The sequence below is a fragment of the Salvelinus namaycush genome, chromosome 13 (assembly GCF_016432855.1).
Source record: "Salvelinus namaycush isolate Seneca chromosome 13, SaNama_1.0, whole genome shotgun sequence".
Taxonomy (NCBI): Eukaryota; Metazoa; Chordata; class Actinopteri; order Salmoniformes; family Salmonidae; genus Salvelinus; species Salvelinus namaycush.
Genome location: NC_052319.1, coordinates 41,281,264 through 41,306,345, shown reverse-complemented (window position 1 = coordinate 41,306,345; position 25,082 = coordinate 41,281,264). Strand labels below are relative to the sequence as shown.

At 45.0% G+C, this 25,082-nt stretch overlaps 1 protein-coding gene across 1 annotated transcript; it reads left to right on the top strand.

Moving 5' to 3' along the window:
* The first annotated feature begins 286 nt into the window (after positions 1-286).
* Positions 287-24,875, top strand: LOC120058139 (NGFI-A-binding protein 1-like). Its single transcript, XM_039006608.1, has 8 exons — positions 287-1,123; positions 1,356-1,489; positions 9,013-9,064; positions 15,010-15,129; positions 18,266-18,337; positions 18,428-18,539; positions 24,428-24,592; positions 24,808-24,875. Exons 1-8 carry the CDS (start codon positions 287-289, stop codon positions 24,873-24,875), a joined length of 1,560 nt encoding a protein of 519 aa, XP_038862536.1.
* The last annotated feature ends 207 nt before the right edge of the window (positions 24,876-25,082 follow it).

Below are 25,082 nucleotides of genomic sequence, written 5' to 3'. Positions count from 1 at the left end.
CATATTAGAAGTGTATACATCTGGTATATTTTTGCTGTGTTTTTTATATTCATAGATTATTTATGATTTATTTATTGTTCAGGTCTTTCACGGCTGAACTCTACTTTGTATTTCTGGAGTTTGAATATGAACATTTATTTGTATATATGCATTTGGCTGGTTTTAGTATTTCATAGTGGTTTTCACAGTGTTAAGACTGTTAAAGTATATGGCATTACTGTGTGTGTGTGTTCTGTCAGGGATGTTGGCAGTATTGAAACTAAGTTGTCAGTGTGTTCTGTCAGGGATGTTGGCGGTGTTACCCAGGACCCTTGGGGAGCTCCAGCTCTACAGGATCCTCCAGAGGGCCAACCTGCTGTCTTACTACGGGGCCTTCATCCAGCAGGGTGGCGACGACGTGCAGCAGCTGTGTGAGGCGGCCGAGGAGGAGTTCCTAGAGATCATGGCCCTGGTGGGCATGGCTAGCAAGCCCCTCCATGTTAGGAGGCTCCAGAAGGTTCTTCGAGACTGGGTCACCAACCCGGCCCTGTTCAACCAGCCCCTGGCCTCTCTCCCTGTCTGCAGCATCCCCGTCTACAAGCTGGAAGCTAACGGTAATTCTAACGCTAGCGCCCACGTCACGGTGCCCACACTGCTGGTGGAGGAATGTGTGGGGGAGCCCATGAGGGGTGCGGCGGCGTCAGGGGTGGGGGGCGAGGGACGAGGATGTTCGGCCTCTGGGTCTCCAGTGCAGAGTGGCAGCGAACCTCGTTTCTGGGGCTCCTTGTCCTCTAATGGTGGCGGGGGAGCGGAGAGCGAGCAAAGCCTGTCCCCTGCAGAGTTGACCCTGGGTCTGGGTTCTCCCTCGCCATCGTCCCCCCGCGGCGAGGAGGTACTAGATGCCGCAGCGTTGAGGTCGCTGGCAGAGTGCGTGGAGCGGCTGGCCCAGGCGCTGCCCCGGAGCGACCCGTCCGAGGTGAAGGAGGGGCTCCGGGGCAACAAGAAGCTGTCCAAGGTGATCTGCCACATCCTGGACATGGAGGAGGAGGACCCGAGGAGGGCAGAAGAGATACGCAAGTACAGCGCCATCTATGGACGCTTTGACTCCAAGAGGAAGGACGGCAAGCACTTCACGCTTCACGAGGTAGATGGGGAAAGAGGGTGTGTGTGCATGTGTATGTGTGTGTCTGTTTGTCTGTGTGTGGCATCAGTGTGCAAAAAAAGTATAACATTTTCAGATATTTGGGAACTTGATTGTTGTTATTCAACTTTCAAGAAATTGAGAAATCGTTATAACAATGACCCTCCAACTCCTCTCCTCCCCCTCTCTTCCCCTCCCCTCCTCTCCTCTCCTCCTCCCCCTTCTCTGTGTCTAGCTGACAGTGAATGAGGCAGCAGCTCAGTTGTGTATGAAGGAGGTGTCCCTGCTGACCAGGAGAGAGGAGTTGTTTGGTCTGGCTAGACAGGTCTCTCGGGAGGTCACCTACAAGTACACCTACAGGACTAGCAAGTGAGAACACACACACACACACACACACACACACACTGAAAGCAGTGTGATTTCGTAAGCAGTCCAAGCATCAGGAGGATGAACGGAAATACTTTCATGTGTATAAAGGGTGTAATCCTCCTAATGGGTCATAAAAAGAAAACATATATATATATACAGTTGAAGTCAGAAGTTTACATACACTTAGGTTAGAGTCATTCTTGTTAACAAACTATAGTTTTGGCAAGTCGGTTAGGACATCTACTTTGTGCATGACACAAGTAATTTTTCATTTCTTTTTTTTAAAGACAGATTATTTCACTTATAATTCACTGTATCACAATTCCAGTGGGTCAGAAGTTTACATACACTAAGTTGACTGTGCCTTTAAACAGCTTAGAAAATTCCAGAAAAGTATGTGATGGCTTTAGAAGCTTCTGATAGGCTAATTGACATCATTTGAGTCAATTGGAGGTGGACCTGTGGATGTATTTCAAGGCCTACCTTCAAACTCAGTGCCTCTTTGCTTGACATCATGGGAAAATCAAAAGAAATCAGCCAAGACCTCAGAAAAAAATAGTAGACCTCCACAATTCTGGTTCATCCTTGGGAGCAATTTCCAAATGCATGAAGGTATCACGTTCATCTGTATAAACAATAGTACACAAGTATAAACACCACGGGACCACGCAGTAGTCATACCGCTCAGGAAGGAGACGCGTTCTGTCTCCTAGAGATGAACGTACTTTGGTGCGAAAAGTGCAAATCAATCCCAGAACAACAGCAAAGGACCTTGTGAAGATGCTGGAGGAAACAGGTACACAAGTATCTATATCCACAGTAAAACAAGTCCTATATCGACATAACCTGAAAGGCCGCTCAGCAAGGAAGAAGCCACTGCTCCAAAACCGCCATAAAGCCAGACTACGGTTTGCAACTGTACATGGGGACTAAGTTTGTACTTTTTGGAGAAATGTCCTCTGGACTGATGACACAAAAATAGTGCTGTATGGCCATAATGACCATCGTTATGTTTGGAGGAAAAAGGGGGAGGTTTTCAAGCCGAAGAACACCATCCCAACCGTGAAGCACGGTGGTGGCAGCATCATGTTGTGGGGGTGCTTTTCTGCAGGAGGTATTGGTGCACTTCACAAAATAGAGGCCTCATGAGGGAGGAAATGATGTGGATATATTGCAACATAAGCAACATCTCAAAACATCAGTCAGGAAGTTAAAGCTTGGTCGCAAATGGGTCTTCCAAATGGACAATAACCCCAAGCATACTTCCAAAGTTGCGGAGGACAACAAAGTCTAGGTATTGGAGTGTCCAGCACAAAGCCCTGACCTCAATCCTATAGAACATGTGTGGGCAGAACTGAAAAAGCGTGTACGAGCAAGGAGGCCTACAAACCTGACTCAGTTACACCAGCTCTGTCAGGAGGAATGGTCCAAAACTCACCCAACTTATTGTGGGAAGCTTGTGGAAGGCTACCCCAAACGTTTGACCCAAGTTAAACAATTTAAAGGCAATGCTACCAAATACTAATTGAGTGTATGTAAACTTGTGACCCACTGGTAATGTGATGAAAGAAATAAAAGCTGAAATAAATCATTCTCTCTACTATTATTCTGACATTTCACATTCTTAAAAGAAAGTGGTGATCCTAACTGACCTAAAATAGGGAATTTGTACTAGGATTAAATGTCAGGAATTGTGAAAAACTGAGTTTAAATATATTTGGCTAAGGTGTATGTAAACTTCCGACTTCAACTGTAATATATATATATATATATATATATAAGAGAGGATTAGAAATTATGCGAGTAATGTTATTTGATACTCTAGTTCTATATTCTAATTTCATAGCTGATCAATCCCTGATCAAATAGTTTTATTTGACAGCATTGCCTTCTCATGACTGGCCCATGAGAATAAAGTTGAAGTAGAAAATATCACATGAGTTATTGAGTATAAAGTCTCATGCTCCATCTTGGAAGTTGCCAGCTTGCTTGTGCCAGCCACTCCCCCTTTACTCCTTCTTGATGACAGAGGTTTTAATCAGACATGCAGGTGCTTCCTGGCTGGCAACCACAACGACGGAAAATTCCACCCAGCGCCTTGTCTTTCTCACTTCTTCTCGTCATGACGTTGTTGCATGTTGATTCATAAATAATTATTTTTATGGGACGGACGTTGTCCCCACTTCCACCCTCCTTTTGGCTTAGTTGATGTAACCTGAATGTTTCAAGTATTAAAAATTAATCACTGTTTTCGATTTCGGTTTAGATTTTATATTAAATAACATGAAATGCACTATATCATTAAATGCACTATGCATTATGTGGGTTAAATGCTGTGACAAAACAGAATAAAACAAGTAATAGAAGTCCCATGATTGTAGTGACTGTCTATTAGTGCTTATCACTTATTAACCATAATTTATTCAAATCAAATTTTATTTGTCACATGCGCCGAATACAACAGGTGTACACCTTACTGTGAAGCCCTTAACCAACAATGCAGTTTTAAGAAAAATAAGAATTAATACATATATAATAATAAAATGAAGTAACACAATAAAATAACGAGGCTATATACAGGGCTATTCACATTACTTTAATAAAGTATTTCAGTTGTTGTTTATATTACATTAGTTTTATTTAATGACTTTATTATTTCATTCCACGTCATCTCATGTCTATAGAGCTGCTGTCTACGCTGTCTGACAAAATCCCTATTATGTAGTTCTTCAAAGTAAATACGTCATACTATTATGACTGCTGAATACCAACTGTCAATCACTTAGATTGTGTATTTTCAGTTAGAGATACCTCGCAGAGCAACTGCTCTCTATCCCTCTCGATTGCACATTATTCTCCTCTCTCTCTCCGTCTTCCCCACACTAACTTAATGTAGCAGGTGTAAAAGAAACACAGACTGGACAAGTAGGCGCGCAATGGATTATGGTCATTATTAGGGATGCACAATATATCGGTGAACATATCGGAATCGGCCGATATTAGCTAAAAATGCCAACATCGGTATTGGCCCGATGTCTAGTTTAACGCCGATGTTAAAAACCGATGTCAAAGCTGTCGTGCATACCTATATAACATAGTTACATGACGTAATGACGCCACGTAAAATGTTGCGCTACACGTGCAACACAGCATTCCTAACCTAGCCCACAATGTCTGCTGTGTGGATCGAGCAGTCAACAAGTCGAGCAGTCATTTGAAAGAGTAAGAACATTTCAACGAGACAACTCAAAGGTGAAATCTATTAAAGCCAAGATAATGGAATTCATTTTCCTTGACAATCAACTGTTCTCTGTCGTGGGTGATGTTGGCTTTCGCCGACTGGTCGAGCACCGGTTAACACTACCAAGTGCGCTATTTTTCAGACGTTGCCCTACCGGAGTTACACAGTAATGTCGTCACTGCTATTAGCTTCACGACATACATACTATGGAACACCGTTTGGGTCTTTGCCTGTCAAAAAAAGAGTAGCACTGTCAAAGCTGTACAAAAAGTCTGCAAACAAGCAAACACCGGCCACGAACGATGTGTTTACAATACCGCGTTGGTAATAAAGCATCATTTGTTTGACCGCAACTTCTGGGGTAGCTAGCTTTAGCTTGGTACCTAGCTAGCACCAATACAACCAGCCTGAAAACAATGACCAGTAGAAACTGCAGTCATTTTCATTATTCTTAGCAATGATTTAGGAATCCTTGTGAGTAAGTATTAGCTAGTTTGCCACTTGTTGTTCGCCTATTGAAATTGAACTTCAGGTCATGAAAGTAAATAGCTAGTCAACTACTTAACCCTGTTGCCCAAAGCTAAGGTCATCTGGCTAGTGAGGCTCAACTGGACTGGGTTATGTGTTGTGAAGCTAGCCACAATAAGGATTAGGCACAATAGTGGAATTTCTGGTTTGCCTTCAAAATAAAAGTATGATATTGACAGTGACACAAATGAATACAAATAGTATAATTATGCCATACTTTTATTTTGAAGGCTAACCGCAAAGTCCACTATTGTGACTAATCCTTATTGTGGCTAACTTCACATAGATGGGTCCGACCACCATTAATCAAATGAGAACTGTCTTATAAATTAGGGTTATTTTAGATGATGACACCTAGCTAGATAGTTAGCTAGCTAACTATAGCTACTGAAACAGATTATGTTGTTATGCTATATTTTAGGGAAAGAACATTGTTTGCATCCATGAGCTAGCTAGCTTTTTTTTAATGACCAGCACTGTAGGTGCGCAAGACAACTTTACCTGCATCATAGCATATGTATTGATGAATCGTTGTGACATATGAAATACGAGTGATAGTGTAATAACTACGTAAAAACTGTACAAACGCGTTAAATTGTTATGTGACATGGAGTCATATTCAGGTCCTGATTGAGTGGCAACCACGACGACGGAAAATTCCACCCGGCGCCGTGTGTCTTTCTCACTTCTTAGTGTTATTTGACATGTATCTTTTTTGACACACAAAACCCAAACGACGTTCCATAGCAAAGACCCAAACGACGTGCCATAGCAAAGACCCAAACGACCTTCCATAGCAAAGACCCAAACGACCTTCCATAGCAAAGACCCAAACGACCTTCCATAGCAAAGACCCAAACAGCAAAGACCCAAACGACGTTCCATAGCAAAGACCCAAACAGCAAAGACCCAAACAACGTTCCATAGCAAAGACCCAAACGACCTTCCATAGCAAAGACCCAAACAGCAAAGACCCAAACGACGTTCCATAGCAAAGACCCAAACAGCAAAGACCCAAACGACGTTCCATAGCAAAGACCCAAACGACGTTCCATAGCAAAGACCCAAACGACGTTCCATAGCAAAGACCCAAACGACCTTCCATAGCAAAGACCCAAACGACCTTCCATAGCAAAGACCCAAACAGCAAAGACCCAAACGACGTTCCATAGCAAAGACCCAAACGACCTTCCATAGCAAAGACCCAAGCGGCGTTCCATAGCAACGACCCAAGCGGCGTTCCATAGCAACGACCCAAGCGCGTTCCATAGCAACGACCCAAGCGGCGTTCCATAGCAAAGACCCAAACGACGTTCCATACGCAAAGACCCAAACGACGTTCCATACGCAAAGACCCAAACGACGTTCCATACGCAGAGACCCAAACGACGTTCCATACGCAAAGACCCAAACGACGTTCCATACGCAAAGACCCAAACGACGTTCCATAGCAAAGACCCAAGCGGCGTTCCATAGCAACGACCCAAGCGGCGTTCCATAGCAACGACCCAAGCGGCGTTCCATAGCAACGACCCAAGCGGCGTTCCATAGCAACGACCCAAACGGCGTTCCATAGCAAAGACCCAAACAGCAACGACCCAAACGGCGTTCCATAGCAAAGACCCAAACAGCAAAGACCCAAGCGGCGTTCCATAGCAACGACCCAAGCGGCGTTCCATAGCAACGACCCAAACAGCGTTCCATAGCAAAGACCCAAACGGCGTTCCATAGAAATCCTGGTTGAGAATGAAACGACTGAAGAAATTAACAACGAAACAGCACAGCAAGTAAGTGAAATAAATAGGTTTTGATTATGTTTTACTGGTAATGGGGACATACGTAAATACCAACAAAATAACTTTTTGCTGTGTGTGTAACCTTTTATTTAACTAGGCACGTCAGTTAAGAACAAATTCTTATTTACAATGACGGCCAAACCCGGACAAAGCTGGGCCAGTTGTGCGCTGCCCTAAGGGACTCCCAATCACTGCCGGATGTGATAGAGCCAGGATTCGAACCAGGGACTGTAGTGAGGCCTCTTGCACTGAGATGCAGTGCCTTAGACCGCTGCGTCCATGTGTGTGTGTTAACTATTTAACTATACTAGAATGCTTAAAAGGCCGCTAAAATTTTAAATATCGGTTATCGGTATTGTTTTTTTGGGGGGCAAGGAAAATATCGGATATCGGTATTGGCCAAAAATTTCACATCGGTGCATCACTAGTCATTGTAGTCAATTGCCACGTTTTCTGCACTAAACTACAGTATGTATGTAGAATATTGACCTGTTGCGAACTACAACTCCCTACTACATTGCACAGTTCGGGCTTGGTCTGATTTATCTCTAGAAAAGCTGAGCATTATGTGCATTGAGCTTCCAAATTGTTTAAATAAAATGGAGTTCTAATAATTTAACCAACATTGGTCAATTAGTTGTTTAAAAAAAACTAAAAATAACTGACATTTCGGTTAATCGGATTAAATGGGCATGTTTGTATAGTGAAATCTGTACATTTGTTTTTGAAGTGGGCTTCATGGCAAGAAAGGGAAAGGGGGGATACCTAGTCAGTTGTACAACTGAATGCATTCAACTGAAATGTGTCTTCTTGCATTTAACCCCACCCCTCTGAATCAGAGAGGTGCGTGGTGCTGCCTTAATTGATGTCCACGTCATGGGCGTCTGGGGAGCAGTGGTTGTTGGGGGTTAACTGCCTTGCTCAAGGGCGGAACTGCACATTTTTCCACCTTGCCGGTATTGCGTCATTGGTGTTGCACCATAAATTAAAGGGAAATAAATCAGCATTTGACAATATTTTACAGGAGTTTTCATATGTACCTTTTCTCCTTTAGGCATTATAGATCCTTTAGGGATTACAGATCTTTTAGGGATTATAGATCCTTTTGGGATTACAGATCCTTTATACATTATAGATCCTTTAGGGATTATAGATCCTTTAGGCATTATAGATCCTTTTGGGATTACAGATCCTTTAGGCATTACAGATCCTTTAGGCATTATAGCTCCTTTAGGGATTACAGCTCCTTTAGGCATTACAGATCCTTTAGGGATTACAGATCCTTTAGGCATTACAGATCCTTTAGGCATTACAGATCCTTTAGGCATTACAGATCCTTTAGGCATTATAGATCCTTTAGGCATTATAGTTCCTTAAGGGATTACAGATCCTTTTGGGATTACAGATCCTTTAGGCATTACAGATCCTTTAGGCATTATAGATCCTGTAGGGATTACAGATCCTTTAGGCATTACAGATCCTTTAGAGATTATAGATCAAGATAATGTTATCCTGTTCACTATTAGAACGTTTATGCTCTTTAAAATGTTCCTCTCTCTCTCTGGTCTCTCTCTGGTCTCTCTCTGGTCTCTCTCTGGTCTCTCTCTGGTCTCTCTCTGTCTCTCCCTCTCTCTCTCTGGTCTCGCTCTCTCTCTTTCTGGTCTCGCTCTCTCTCTTTCTGGTCTCTCCCTCTCTCTCTCTGGTCTCTCTCTCTCTCTTTCTTTCTGGTCTCTGTCTCTCCCTCTCTCTGGTCTCTCTCTCTCTTTCTTTCTGGTCTCTGTCTCTCTCTCTCTGGTCTCTCTTTCTTTCTGGTCTCTGTCTCTCCCTCTCTCTCTCTGGTCTCTCTCCCCCCTATCTCTCTATGGTCTCTCTCTCTCTCTCTCTCCCTGGTCTCTCTCTCTCACTCTCTCTGGTCTCTCTCTCTCTGGTCTCTCTCTCTCACTCTCAATCTCCTGTAGGTCTCGATGTTGTGACAGAGATGATCCTTCTCCCAAGATGATCAAAACAGAGGTGAGCTCATCTCTTTCCTCTCACACCGCATGTTCTGATGAGCACAGTGTTTGGCTATATATAATTTAAAGCTCATTCCTATATCCTCAGTTTCCTAACACCTTGTGTGTTCGTATATTAAAAAGGGTTAATCCATTAACAATCTGATTCCCACAGACAGACAGACAGACAGACAGACAGACAGACAGACAGACAGACAGACAGACAGACAGACAGACAGACAGACAGACAGACAGACAGACAGACAGACAGACAGACAGTGCATGGTTCTGGCTGGGTGTGTTCAGCACCTTAATGTTTACTCAACTGCCTGTCAGCCGGCTTGGCTGTGTGGGCGGGGCTCGAATGAGAGGGGGCGTGTCCCTCAAGACTACTGGGTGTCATAATGTAAGTGAACGCTCAAAGTTCACCTCAATAAAAACTTTCTCTGTCGAATCAGGTCACCTCCTCCGCACCTTAAGTCACGCCCTAAGAATCCACATTGAGCGACTGACACACCTCCTTGCATTCCCTCCTTGTCTTTAGAAGTGCGTCAGACGCTGCGTAGTAGGGCCTTGTCTGTCAGTGTGTCAATGCCTCTATATTTCCATTCCTCACAGTGTAGTGCAGCTGTTGAGTAAAGAGTTTCCCCAGAAACTCCCCTGAATTGTTCTGAGCTGTTGAGTAAAGAGTGTCTTTGTGTAGTGAGCTGTGTGAGATTGTGGCAGCTGTTCATTCATCTCTCTCCAGTGGTTTGTTTGATGGCGGTCCAAACCTCTGATCATACTCCACGCCTCCACAGTACAGGGGTGGGACCAGCTAGGTAGCAGACACACTCCCCCATCTCCTTCCCCCTGTTTCTCAATCCTTTGGGCCAGTCACATTGCAGAACTTTGTAGAACACATATACAGAATTATTTGTTTGAAGGGAAAAGGGGGGATACCTAGTCAGTTGTACAACTGAACACCTTCAACTGAAATGTGTCTTCCTGCATGTAACCCAACCCCTCTGAATCAGAGAGGGGGCTGCCTTAATCGACATCCACGTCTTCGGCGCCCTGGGAACAGAATTAATGTTTTGGAGTCGATTCTTTTCATATAAAATATGTTTTCTGGAAGGTATTGGACTCTACCGAAGATACTTATGATCTTCATTAAACCCAGTTTGTTACATACATGACACACAGTTTCCTTATAACAACCTTTGAAGTTGTTTTCATTTTGAGGCACTTTTCTCTTTGCTAAAGGGCCAATTGTTCACAAAACCTGCTGGTTTTCTTTTGACTGTAGAAGTTTGACATATTTACCACAACAAAGGACTTAATGACAGAGTTCTAAAATGAATCCCCACCCACCTGCCTTTCCCCTGCTGTTTCAGTCGTCACCATACCACACATACACACTGCTGCCTCCCTCCCATTAAGGGCCAGGCACCCTTTCCCCTGCTGTTTCAGTCGTCACCATACCACACATACACACTGCTGCCTCCCTCCCATTAAGGGCCAGGCACCCTTTCCCCTGCTGTTTCAGTCGTCACCATACCACACATACACACTGCTGCCTCCCTCCCATTAAGGGCCAGGCACCCTTTCCCCTGCTGTTTCAGTCGTCACCATACCACACATACACACTGCTGCCTCCCTCCCATTAAGGGCCAGGCACCCTTTCCCCTGCTGTTTCAGTCGTCACCATACCACACATACACACTGCTGCCTCCCTCCCATGAAGGGCCAGGCACCCTTTCCGCTGCTGTTTCAGTCGTCACCATACCACACATACACACTGCTGCCTCCCTCCCATTAAGGGCCAGGCACCCTTTCCCCTGCTGTTTCAGTCGTCACCATACCACACATACACACTGCTGCCTCCCTCCCATTAAGGGCCAGGCACCCTTTCCCCTGCTGTTTCAGTCGTCACCATACCACACATACACACTGCTGCCACCCTCCCATTAAGGGCCAGGCACCCTTTCCCCTGCTGTTTCAGTCGTCACCATACCACACATACACACTGCTGCCACCCTCCCATTAAGGGCCAGGCACCCTTTCCGCTGCTGTTTCAGTCGTCACCATACCACACATACACACTGCTGCCTCCCTCCCATTAAGGGCCAGGCACCCTTTCCCCTGCTGTTTCAGTCGTCACCATACCACACATACACACTGCTGCCTCCCTCCCATTAAGGGCCAGGCACCCTTTCCCCTGCTGTTTCAGTCGTCACCATACCACACATACACACTGCTGCCACCCTCCCATTAAGGGCCAGGCACCCTTTCCCCTGCTGTTTCAGTCGTCACCATACCACACATACACACTGCTGCCTCCCTCCCATTAAGGGCCAGGCACCCTTTCCCCTGCTGTTTCAGTCGTCACCATACCACACATACACACTGCTGCCTCCCTCCCATTAAGGGCCAGGCACCCTTTCCGCTGCTGTTTCAGTCGTCGCCATACCACACATACACACTGCTGCCACCCTCCCATTAAGGGCCAGGCACCCTTTCCCCTGATGTTTCAGTACTCACCATACCACACATACACACTGCTGCCTCCCTCCCATTAAGGGCCAGGCACCCTTTCCCCTGCTGTTTCAGTCGTCACCATACCACACATACACACTGCTGCCACCCTCCCATTAAGGGCCAGGCACCCTTTCCCCTGCTGTTTCAGTCGTCACCATACCACACATACACACTGCTGCCACCCTCCCATTAAGGGCCAGGCACCCTTTCCCCTGCTGTTTCAGTCGTCACCATACCACACATACACACTGCTGCCTCCCTCCCATTAAGGGCCAGGCACCCTTTCCCCTGCTGTTTCAGTCGTCACCATACCACACATACACACTGCTGCCACCCTCCCATTAAGGGCCAGGCACCCTTTCCCCTGCTGTTTCAGTCGTCACCATACCACACATACACACTGCTGCCTCCCTCCCATTAAGGGCCAGGCACCCTTTCCCCTGCTGTTTCAGTCGTCACCATACCACACATACACACTGCTGCCACCCTCCCATTAAGGGCCAGGCACCCTTTCCCCTGCTGTTTCAGTCGTCACCATACCACACATACACACTGCTGCCACCCTCCCATTAAGGGCCAGGCACCCTTTCCCCTGCTGTTTCAATCCTCACCATACCACACATACACACTGCTGCCACCCTCCCATTAAGGGCCAGGCACACGCCCATGTGGACTCTAACAACAGAAAAGCCCAAATGAGTGCAGTCGCGCCTTCCTATAGGCCTGATGACATCACCACGTGGGCGCTGTCTGAATCACCCACACCCATACACTTGCACAGTTGAGTTGTCTGCACACACACACACACACACACACACACACACACACACACACACACACACACACACACACACACACACACACACACACACACACACACACACACACACACACACACACACACACACACACACATAGTCATATGGTCTTTAACTCTCCTTCTGTCTCTCCTCTCACATACACACACACACATAAACACACACACAGTCATATGGTCTTTAACTCTCCTTCTGTCTCTCTCACACACACACACACACACACACACACACACACACACACACACACACACACACACACACACACACACATAAACACACACACACACACACACACAGTCATATGATCTTTAACCCTCCTTCTGTCTCTTCTTCTCACACACACACACACACACACACACACACACACACACACACACACACACACACACACACACACACACACACACACACACACACACACACACACACACACACACACACAGTCTGACTGGACACCTTCTGTGGGTTCTGTAAAGGAGTGACACATCATAAGGTATGATTGTAGGGTTAGCTCAGGGTTGATCGACCAGCAGACATGTGTTAACCTTCCTCGTCCAACCCCAGTACAGCAGGAAGGATCCACCAGGTGGTAGGTTTACTTACTGACTTTATTGTCCCCATGGGGATATTTTGTTGCAGTGTCATGTACACGTTTAAAGCGGCGTTTAAATACAAAACAAAATTGACAATACAACTTTCATAAGTTACATACCAATAAATTAAAACATTTAAAAAGACTAGCCTGCTGGCCTTACTGAGTCGATAGGAACATTAGCCTGCTGGCCTTACTGAGTCGATAGGAACATTAGCCTGCTGGTCTTACTGAGTGGATAGGAACATTAGCCTGCTGGCCTTACTGAGTCTATAGGACCATTAGCCTGCTGGCCTTACTGGGTGGATAGGAACATTAGCCTGCTGGTCTTACTGAGTGGATAGGAACATTAGCCTGCTGGTCTTACTGAGTGGATAGGAACATTAGCCTGCTGGTCTTACTGAGTGGATAGGAACATTAGCCTGCTGGTCTTACTGAGTGGATAGGAACATTAGCCTGCTGGTCTTACTGAGTCGATAGGAACATTAGCCTGCTGGTCTTACTGAGTGGATAGGAACATTAGCCTGCTGGCCTTACTGAGTCTATAGGACCATTAGCCTGCTGGCCTTACTGAGTCTATAGGAACATTAGCCTGCTGGTCTTACTGAGTCTATAGGAACATTAGCCTGCTGGCCTTACTGAGTCGATAGGAACATTAGCCTGCTGGCCTTACTGAGTTGATAGGAACATTAGCCTGCTGGTCTTACTGAGTCGATAGGAACATTAGCCTGCTGGCCTTACTGAGTGGATAGGAACATTAGCCTGCTGGTCTTACTGAGTCTATAGGAACATTAGCCTGCTGGCCTTACTGAGTGGATAGGAACATTAGCCTGCTGGTCTTACTGAGTCTATAGGAACATTAGCCTGCTGGCCTTACTGAGTTGATAGGAACATTAGCCTGCTGGTCTTACTGAGTCGATAGGAACATTAGCCTGCTGGTCTTACTGAGTCGATAGGAACATTAGCCTGCTGGCCTTACTGAGTTGATAGGAACATTAGCCTGCTGGTCTTACTGAGTCTATAGTAACATTAGCCTGCTGGTCTTACTGAGTGGATAGGAACATTAGCCTGCTGGCCTTACTGAGTGGATAGGAACATTAGCCTGCTGGTCTTACTGAGTGGATAGGAACATTAGCCTGCTGGTCTTACTGAGTCTATAGGAACATTAGCCTGCTGGTCTTACTGAGTCGATAGGAACATTAGCCTGCTGGCCTTACTGAGTGGATAGGAACATTAGCCTGCTGGCCTTACTGAGTCGATAGGAACATTAGCCTGCTGGCCTTACTGAGTTGATAGGAACATTAGCCTGCTGGTCTTACTGAGTTGATAGGAACATTAGCCTGCTGGTCTTACTGAGTTGATAGGAACATTAGCCTGCTGGTCTTACTGAGTCGATAGGAACATTAGCCTGCTGGCCTTACTGAGTCTATAGGAACATTAGCCTGCTGGCCTTACTGAGTCTATAGGAACATTAGCCTGCTGGTCTTACTGAGTGGATAGGAACATTAGCCTGCTGGTCTTACTGAGTCTATAGGAACATTAGCCTGCTGGTCTTACTGAGTGGATAGGAACATTAGCCTGCTGGCCTTACTGAGTCTATAGGAACATTAGCCTGCTGGCCTTACTGAGTTGATAGGAACATTAGCACCGAGCTATTTAGGAGGGATATCACACCTGGCACAAATGATTGTCTAGTTCTGTTAGGACATCATATTGTAGCTAATAGAGACCCTAACTGATGTATAGAACAATCTTAAAGTGATCTACTTTGGTTTAAATACAAGCGTCATGAAATCTTAGACAATACATTCATTCAACTTGGACCTAACTTTCTTACCACTTTGTGCATGTTGTTTTCTTCCTTCACAGACTCCGTGAATTGGTCAAATTTGGTCAAATGATAAATGTTGTGTATGGTTTCCTAGAAACAAGGGTGTCTCAACTTACCCCACTCTCCCCTAGCGTAGAAAAGAGGGGCTCATCAGGACCGTGGTCTCAATGTTCCTCACTGTCTCTGTCTCTTTATTGTGTCAGGAGGGCTACTTCGACCTCCAGGAAGCCCTGCAGGCCATCCACATGAGAAGGGAGGCCCTGAGAGAGCAGCTGGCCACAGCCACCTCTAAAGGAGAGGAGACTATGGGGCGCAGCATCCAGGTGACTACACTACCACTCACTGACGGACTGACTGACTGGCTGTCTGACGGACTGATGGATGGACTGACTGACTGGCTGGCTCGCTGACCGACTGACTGGCTGTTTGACGGACGGACTGACTGGCTTGCTGGATGACTGTTTGGCTGACTGGCTTGCTGGCTGGCTGACTGTGTGACTGACTGACTGGATAACTGTATGGATGGCTGGCTGATGGGCTGGGTAAATGAGAAGAAATTAAGTGAGGAAGCGACTGCATATAATCAGCAAAGTTATTGACAAGCTGTTTTGTTTCCTCTCAGCTTATCTTGTTTCTAGTTGAGGGGGAAAAACGTAATGATGAAAGCAGTCACTCGTCCATGCCTTCCTCCACATCTGTTAAGACATCATCCGCTGTGCTTAAACAGATACTTAGGGATTTTGGCAGCGAAGCCCTTTCTCTACTTCCACAGTCAGATGAACTCGTGGATACCATTTTTATGTGTGCAGTTTGAATGAAGTCGCTAACTAGTGCTAGCGCAATTGCTAACTAGCTTTAGAGCAAAGACTGGAGTCTATGTGTATCTGCTTCCAGTCATTACACTAATGCTAGTTAGCATTGGCTCACGAAACTACGTCTAACCTCCTTCCTACTGAACACCGAGACAAAAAAAATGGTATCCACAAGTTCATCTGACTGGGGAGGTAGATTAACAATTAATCAAATGGCCACTCACACTATTTACACCTTTGTTTTTTACACTGCTGCAACTCGCTGTTTATTATCTATGCATAGTCACTTTACCCGTACTGACATGTATAGATTACCTGGACTAACCCGTACCCCCGCACATTGACTCGGTAACGGTACCACCTGTATATAGCCTCATTACTAACCCGTACCCCCGCACATTGACTCGGTACCGGTACCACCTGTATATAGCCTCATTACTAACCCGTACCCCCGCACATTGACTCGGTACCGGTACCACCTGTATATAGCCTCATTACTAACCCGTACCCCCGCACATTGACTCGGTAACGGTACCACCTGTATATAGCCTCATTACTAACCTGTACCCCCGCACATTGACTCGGTAACGGTACCACCTGTATATAGCCTCATTACTAACCTGTACCCCCGCACATTGACTCGGTAACGGTACCACCTGTATATAGCCTCATTACTAACCCGTACCCCCGCACATTGACTCGGTAACGGTACCACCTGTATATAGCCTCATTACTAACCTGTACCCCCGCACATTGACTCGGTACCGGTACCACCTGTATATAGCCTCATTACTAACCCGTACCCCCGCACATTGACTCGGTAACGGTACCACCTGTATATAGCCTCATTGTTGTTATTTTATTGTGTTACTTTTTATTTTATTTTTGACTTTAGTTTATTTCGTAAATATTTTCTTAACTCTATTTCTTGAACTGCATGGTTGGTTAAGGGTTTGTAAGTACGCATTTCACTGTAAGGTCTACACTTGTTTTATTCAGAGCATGTGACAAATAACATTTGATATGATTAGATAAAGGGCCTCATTGCCAATATCCCAAAGTATCCATTTAAAATAACTCTTCTAATTATCCCTCGTCAAATTACAGGTTTCTTTTCTGTCGTTTCGGAGAGACAGACGAGGCAGGAAATGGCTGACAGATACGTGTATTAACAACCAGTATCTAGACAGGAGAACAGACTTGTGTATTAACAACCAGTATCTAGACAGGAGAACAGACTTGTGTATTAACAACCAGTATCTAGACAGGAGAACAGACTTGTGTATTAACAACCAGTATCTAGACAGGAGAACAGACTTGTGTATTAACAACCAGTATCTAGACAGGAGAACAGACTTGTGTATTAACAACCAGTATCTAGACAGGAGAACAGACTTGTGTATTAACAACCAGTATCTAGACAGGAGAACAGACTTGTGTATTAACAACCAGTATCTAGACAGGAGAACAGACTTGTGTATTAACAACCAGTATCTAGACAGGAGAACAGACTTGTGTATTAACAACCAGTATCTAGACAGGAGAACAGACTTGTGTATTAACAACCAGTATCTAGACAGGAGAACAGACTTGTGCTGCCCATTTAGATGGTCTTTGAGAGAACTGCAGGCTCAGTTGTTTTGTGTGTGATGTGTTTTCTAATGTGAAAAACAAACTTAATGTAACGGTTGTCCTCCTCCTCTTCAGACGAAGAGGAGGAGTAGGGATTGGACCAAAGCGCAGCGTGATAGTTTGACATAATGACGTTTATTAAAGTAAAGACGAAAACACGAAAAATACTTCAACAAACTACAAAATAACAAACGAACGTAGACAGACCTGAACTTGAGAACTTACAAATTACGCAGAACGCACGAACAGGAACAGACTACATATAAGAAACGACAAACGAAACAGTCCCGTGTGGTACACATACAGACACGGAAGACAATCACCCACAAACAAACAGTGTGAACAGCCTACCTATATATGGTTCTCAATCAGAGGAAACGTCAAACACCTGTCCCTGATTGAGAACCATATAAGGCTAATTACACCTGACCTAAACATAGAAACACAAAACATAGAATGCCCACCCCAACTCACGCCCTGACCAACTAAACACATACAAAAATAACAGAAAACAGGTCAGGAACGTGACACTTAATTTGTATTGTGTTTATCTCTAACTCTGCATGCCTCCATCTGTGTGTGTGTCTGCGTCTGCGTCTGTCCGTGTGTGTGTCTGCGTCTGTCCGTCTGTCCGTGTGTGTGTGTGTCTGCGTCTGTCCGTGTGTGTGTGTGTCTGCATCTGTCCGTGTGTTTGTGTATCTGCATCTGTCCGTGTGTGTGTGTGTCTGCGTCTGTCCGTGTGTGTGTGTGTCTGCGTCTGTCCGTGTGTGTGTGTCTGCATCTGTCCGTGTGTGTGTGTGTCTGCGTCTGTCCGTGTGTGTGTGTGCGTCTGTCCATGTGTGTGTGTCTGCATCTGTCCGTGTGTGTGTGTGTCTGCGTCTGTCCGTGTGTGTGTGTGCGTCTGTCCATGTGTGTGTGTGTCTGCGTCTGTCCGTGTGTGTGCGTCTGTCCGTGTGTCTGCGTCTGTCCGTGTGTGTGTGTGTGTCTATGTGGTCTGTTCATGCGGGTGTGTTAGCTGCAGCTGGAGCGTCTGCTGGCCAGACAGATAGAGATCCATCACGAAGCCCAGGCCCAGGACAGACTGCAGGCCCAGGACAGACTGCAGGCCCAGGACAGACTGCAGGCCCAGGACAGACTGCAGGCCCAGGACAGACTGCAGGCCCAGCACAGACTGCAGGCCCTGGAATGGAAGGTCCCTCTGGGGGCCTTCAGGTTGAGACACAACACTAACCCAGAGCACCGTCACCATGTCAACGGAGTCTCCACTGACAGCACCAGTCTACCACCAGGTCAGTCATTCCACATTCATGTTAGAAAGTGTATATTGGACCGGCAGAACGAAAACGTAAGGTTGAATTAATTAGGTGTTGAGGTTAAAAGTTTAGGAACCGGGGTTCGGTTAGGGTTGGAGTAAGGAGAAAGCATAAAAAGTTAACATTGGGTCAGTGGTACCACTGTCCGCCACCATTCTATTTCTGCTGGTTAAATATACACTGCCTTTATGTTTCATTTCCTAGTCACACTTTCATTTCTTTCAGTCATTTGTTTTTGGGGGGTTTTGGGGAGTTTCAGGATGGGTCCAGGTGTGTGTGTGTGTGTGTGTGTGTGTGTGTGTGTGTATTTTTTAGTATTTGGTATTTTATTAGGATCCCCATTAGCTGTTGTGAAGCAGCAGCTACTCTTCCTGGGGTCCACACAAAGCCTGAAACTTGACATAACACAGAACATGAATGAATGAGAACAGCTCAAGGGCAGAACTGCATACAGTTCAAAAAGGCACATGTAGCCTACATATCAATATATACACACAAACTATCTAGGTCCTCAGAAAACAGACTTATATATAAAGGTTATACATGCTCTGAGTTGTTTTTAAGTTTGCTGTGAGGACCATTAGGCAGCTATTAATTTGCCCTGAAGCCCTCTTAAATGGATAATTCACCCAAATTACAAAATTACACATTGATTTCTTGACCCTGTAAGCAGTCTGTGGACAAGGTATGACTGCAATCCATGCTTTGGTTTAGTTTCCCTGGCACTGTTTCCACATACTAACGTTTTAACATTTGTAGCACAAATCCCATTCAAGTCATGGGACTGATATTAGCATTTTTCGCGCATAAGACATCAGAATGCTTCAGTTTGGCTGGCGCCTAGTCGAACTCAGCTAGTACGAAGTGAACAAGTGTGCTCGCATACTCCCTTAAAATACCTTCGCTTGAAAAGACCTTCGCTTGAAAAGACCTTCGCTTGAAATACGGAGTGGCAATAGTACGGTTTGTCCATTTTGAGTTTGTCCAAATTAAATCTAAGATATCTCAAGAAATCTGTCATGAAATTTGACGTTTTTGCCAAGGAGATCTTATTCGTACAATTTTACATCTAACTAAGATGTTTAGTGCAGTATTTGTCAATTAAAACGTGCATGAAAACGAATCGTCTCTCATTGAATGACAACAAAGACTTTATTGTATAATCCCTACTGTTGATCAACCACCCACAAAGGGGCGTAGGCTTTGACTCTGAACATCGGCTTGGATCCAGAAAACATTTTGTGTTCCCGAACAGCCGAAAAAACCCTCACCGATGTCCAAAACAAACAAACTGTCATAAAATATCATCATAATATATGCACAAACTCTTCGGGAACTGTTTCGACCGGGAAACATGCGTAATTTGAGACAACGAAGAGTGTGTGGTGAGCACTGAGGATGAAGGGTGACACGTCCTCTCTACTTTCACAAACTCAACCTCACACAGTCAACAGCATGACACCGCAATGTTAACACTTTCACCTGCTTCCTCTGTTTCCTCTCATGCTCACACGCGCGCAACCACACACACTTATACACAATAAAACACACACATGCACTCACATGTACACAGACTGAATTCTCTTCCTTTGTGCTCTACCCCTGGGTCTTCATTCACAGCAATGTGGCGTGACTAACACTTTTCATACACAGCACAACACACCGCTCTTTCATTTAACAGCCTCTATTGATGACAGAGAGAAAGCCACGAAGCATTGTTTTAAATAAGGGGTGTTGACTTTTTGTGAGGTGATTTGAGTGCTAGAATACTACAGTACTTTATTATCATTCTGTTATATCAGAAATGTGTCTTCTGTTGAGAACAGGGACTCCCTGCCTAATTAAATAAAATCAAAGTTTATTTGTCACGTACGCCGAATACAACAAGTGTAGACCTTACAGTGAAATGCTTACTTACTTTTTAAGTTAAAAAAAATAGGTATTAGGTGAACAATAGATAAGTAATGAAATAAAAACAACAGCGAAAAATAACAGTGGCGAGACTATATACAGTAGCGAGGCTATATACAGGCACCAGTTAGTCGGGCTATTTGAGGTAGTATGTACATGTAGGTATGGTTAAAGTGACTATGCATATATGATAAACAGAGAGTAGCAGTAGCGTAATAAAATAAAATCAAATTATATTTGTTACATGTGCCGAATACAACCTTACAGTGAAATGCTTACTTACAAGCCCTTAACCAACAATGCAGTTAAAAAAAAAAATATGAATAAGAATAGGAAATAAAAGTAACAAGTAATTAAAGAGCAGTCTGTCCATTACAGGTGAAATAACAGCTCCCTGTCTAAATACAGGTTAAGTAACAGCTCCCTGTCTAAATACAGGTTAAATAACAGCTCCCTGTCTAATTACAGGTTGAATAACAGCTCCCTGTCTAAATACAAGTGAAATAACAGCTCTATGCCCAATTACAGGTGAAATAACAGCTCCCTGCCTAGTTACAGGTTAAAGGGACACTTCAGGATTTTGGCAATGAGGCCCTTTATCTACAGTACTTCCCTAGAGTCAGATGATCTCGTGGATACCATTTTCATGCCTAGCGAATACTCATAGACTAGCGAATACCCATTGACTTCCAGTCATTGAGCTAATGCTAGTTAGCATTGGCTCGCGAAAGTGCCCTTAACTTCCTTCATACTGGACACAGAGACATAAAATGGTATCCACAACTTCATCTGACTCTGGGGAAGTAGATAAAGGGCCTCATTGCCAAAATCCCAAAGTATCCCTTTAAATAACAGCAGTGGTCTATCTTGTCTGTATCCTAGCTTTGTCCTTATGCGAGCCAATGTACATAATGTTTCTGCTACAAGCTCTTATGATTGAAAAGAGTTTCTGGAAATCAGAACAGCGATTACTCACCTTGAACTGGACAAAGAATTTATCTTTAATGAGTCGGACAAAAGGGATTTACTCCAGAGACCCGAACAAGCCCTCATCCCGTCATTCGCAGGAGAACGAGACGGTGAAGATATAGCGGAAAGAGATCGAGGTGCCTTGTGAGGATCCGCTGATGAGTGTCGAATCTGCCCTTGCCATCCGTACTACTGGCCAACGCACAATCGGCGGAAAATAAATTGGGCGAGCTAAATGCACGTATATCCTACCAACGGGACATTAAAAACTGTCAAATCTCATGATAAGCTGTAGACCACACTATCTACCTAGAGATTTTTCATCTGTATTTTTCGTAGCTGTCTACATAACACCACAGACCAAGGCTGCCACTAAGACCTCACTCAATGAGCTGTATACCGCCATAAGCAAACAGGAAAACGCTCATCCAGAAGTGGCCGGGGACTTTAATGCAGGGAAACTTAAATCTGTTTTACCTAATTTCTATCAGCATGTTAAATGTGCAACCAGAGGGAAAAAAAAACAATTCTAGACCACCTTTACTCCACACACAGAGAGAGACATGTACAAAGCTCTCCCTCGCCCTCCATTTGGCAAATCTGACCATAATTCTATCCTCCTGATTCCTGCTTACAAGCATAAAATTAAAGCAGGAAGCACCAGTGACTCGATCAATAAAAAAGTGGTCAGATGAAGCAGATGCTAAGCTACAGGACTGTTTTGCTAGCACAGACTGAAATATGTTCCGGGATTCTTCCGATGGCATTGAGGAGTACACCACATCAGTCACTGACTTCATCAATAAGTGCATTGATGATGTCATCCCCACAGTGACTGTACGTACATAACCCAACCAGAAGCCATGGATTATAGGCAACATCCGCACTGAGCTAAAGGGTAGAGCTGCCGCTTTCAAGGAGCGGGACTCTAACCCAGAAGCTTATAAGAAATCCCACTATGCCCTCCGACGAACCATCAAACAGGCAAAGCATCAATACAGAACAAAGATCGAATCATACTACACCGGCTCTGACGCTCGTCGGATGTGGCAGGGCTTGCAAACTATGACAGACTACAAAGGGAAGCACAGCCAAGAGCTGCCCAGTGACACGAGCCTACCAGAAGAGCTAAATTACTTCTATGCTCTCTTCGAGGCAACTAACACTGAAGCATGCATGAGAGCACCAGCTGTTCCGGACGACTGTGTGATCACGCTCTCCGCAACTGATGTGAGTAAGACCTTTTAAACACGTCAACATTCACAAGGCCAGACAGATTACCAGGACGTGTACTCCGAGAATGCGCTGACCAACTGGCAAGTGTCTTCACTGACATTTTCAACCTGTCCCTGACTGAGTCTGTAATACCAACATGTTTCAAGGAGACCACCATAGTCCCTGTGCCCAAGAACACTAAGGTAACTAAATGACTACCGACCCGTAGCACTCAAGTCTGTAGCCATGAAGTGCTTTGAAAGCCTGGTCATTGCTCACATCAACACATTATCCAAGAAACCCTAGACCCACTCCAATTTGCATACCGCCCCAACAGATCCACAAATTATGCAATCTCTTTTGAACTCCACACTGCCCTTTTCCACCTGGACAAAAGGAACACCTATGTGAGAATGCTATTTATTGACTACAGCTCAGCATTCAACACCATAGTACCCTCAAAGCTCATCACTAAGCTAAGGACCCTGGGACTAAATACCTCCCTCTGGATCTGGATCCTGGACTTCCTGATGGGCCTCTCCCAGGTTGCAAGGGTAGGTAACAACATGTCCACCACGCTGATCCTTAACACGGGGGCCCCTCAGGGGTGTGTACTCATTCCCCTCCTGTACTCCATGTTCACTCATGACTACAAGACCAGGCACGTCTCCCAACACCATCATTAAGTTTGCCGATGACACAACAGTGGTAGACCTAATCACCAACAACGACGAGACAGCATATAGGGAGGAGGTCAGAGACCTGGCCGTGTGGTGCCAGGACAACAATTTCTCCCTCAACGTGATCAAGACTAAGGAGATGATTGTGGACTACAGGAAAAGGAGGAACGAGCACGCCCCCATTCTCATCAATGGGGCTGTAGTGGAGCAGGTTGAGAGCTTCAAGCTCCTTGGTGTCCAAATCACCAACAAACGAACATGGTCCAAGCACACCAAGACAGTCGTGAAGAGGGCACGACAAAACCTATTCCCTCTCCGGAGACTGAAAAGATTTGGGATTGGTCCTCAGATCCTCAAAAGGTTCTACAGCTGCACCATCGAGAGTATCCTGACTGGTTGCATCAGTGCCTGGTATGGCAACTGCTCAGCCTCTGACCGTAAGGCACTATAGAAGGTAGTGCGTACAGCCCAGTACATCACTGGGGCCAAACTTCCTGCCATTTAGGACCTCTATACCAGGCGGTGTCAGAGAAAGGCAAACATTTTTGTCAAAGACTCCAGCCACCCTAGTCATAGATTGTTCTCTCTGCTACCACACGGCACGTGGTACCGGAGCGCCAAGTCTAGGTCCAAGAGGCTTCTAAAGAGTTTCTACCCCCAAGCCATAAGAGTCCTGAACAGCTAATCAAATGGCCACCCAGACTACTTGCATTGCCCCCCCCTACCCCTATTTTACGGTGCTGTTACTCTGTTATTTTTTTTGCATTAGTCACTTTAATAACTCTACCGACATGTGTATATATAACCTTAATTACCTTGACTAACCGGTGCCTCCGCACATTGACTCTGTCCCGGTACCCCCTGTATATAGCCTCGCTATTGTTATTTTACTGCTGCTCTTTAATTATTTGTTACTTTATTTCTTATATTTTGTAGGTATTTTTCTTAACTGCATTGTTGGTTAAGGGCTTGTAAGAAACATTTCACTGTAAGGTCTACACTTGTTGTATTCTTGTGACAAATAACATTTGATTTGACCTAGCTGTCTGTATCCTAGCTTTGTCCTTACCTAGCTGTGTGTTCCTGCAGGGGAGAGGCCACTGAACCTGCAGGTGGCGGGTCAAAGGTCGAATGGAGACACACCCCTGGGGAAACAACTAGCCAATGAGCTGAAGAGGCATCACGGCAACAGGGAGGGAAAGACCCCGCCGACAAGTCACCATGGCAATGTCAACTGCAAAACTCTGACCATAGGTCTGCCCCTAGAGATTCTCTCTTATTGTTCATTCACAATGAATCATTTGATACTGAGTCAGCTCAAAGATGTTATCATTTTTCATTCTGAATCCTTTGATTCTGAATCTTTTGATACTGAATCAGATTGTTGATTCTTTGTCATAGTTCTCTCATGCTGAATCATTTGAAAATAATCCAAGTCCTATTTATTTATTTTCTCTTTCTCATTCCAGAAAATGGGAACGGGACTGACTTCGAAGGGGCTCTCAGCCTTTCTGACAAGAAGACCATCAAATCATAGCCAGAGGATTCCAGATAGCTCCTCTTCCTCCTCCTCTTCCTCCTTGCGCATCCCTCTTTCACAACACAGTCATCGTTGGTCAATACTAAACAAGCACAGCTGCATTAGAGCCTTAACAACCAATGTTGCCTCAAGATAAGGGATTTTACATTTAGTTTCTTTTTTGCCAAAGCACCTAGAGAGCCTTTATTTCTCTATTCGTAGAAG

Bases quoted from the DNA above. Each gene is read 5' to 3' on its own strand.
- LOC120058139 (XM_039006608.1), top strand. From the start codon at position 287: ATGTTGGCGGTGTTACCCAGGACCCTTGGGGAGCTCCAGCTCTACAGG. The intron at 1,124-1,355 runs GTAGATGGGGAA...CTCTGTGTCTAG, and splicing joins AGCACTTCACGCTTCACGAG to CTGACAGTGAATGAGGCAGC. The intron at 24,593-24,807 runs GTCTGCCCCTAG...TTCTCATTCCAG, and splicing joins CTGCAAAACTCTGACCATAG to AAAATGGGAACGGGACTGAC.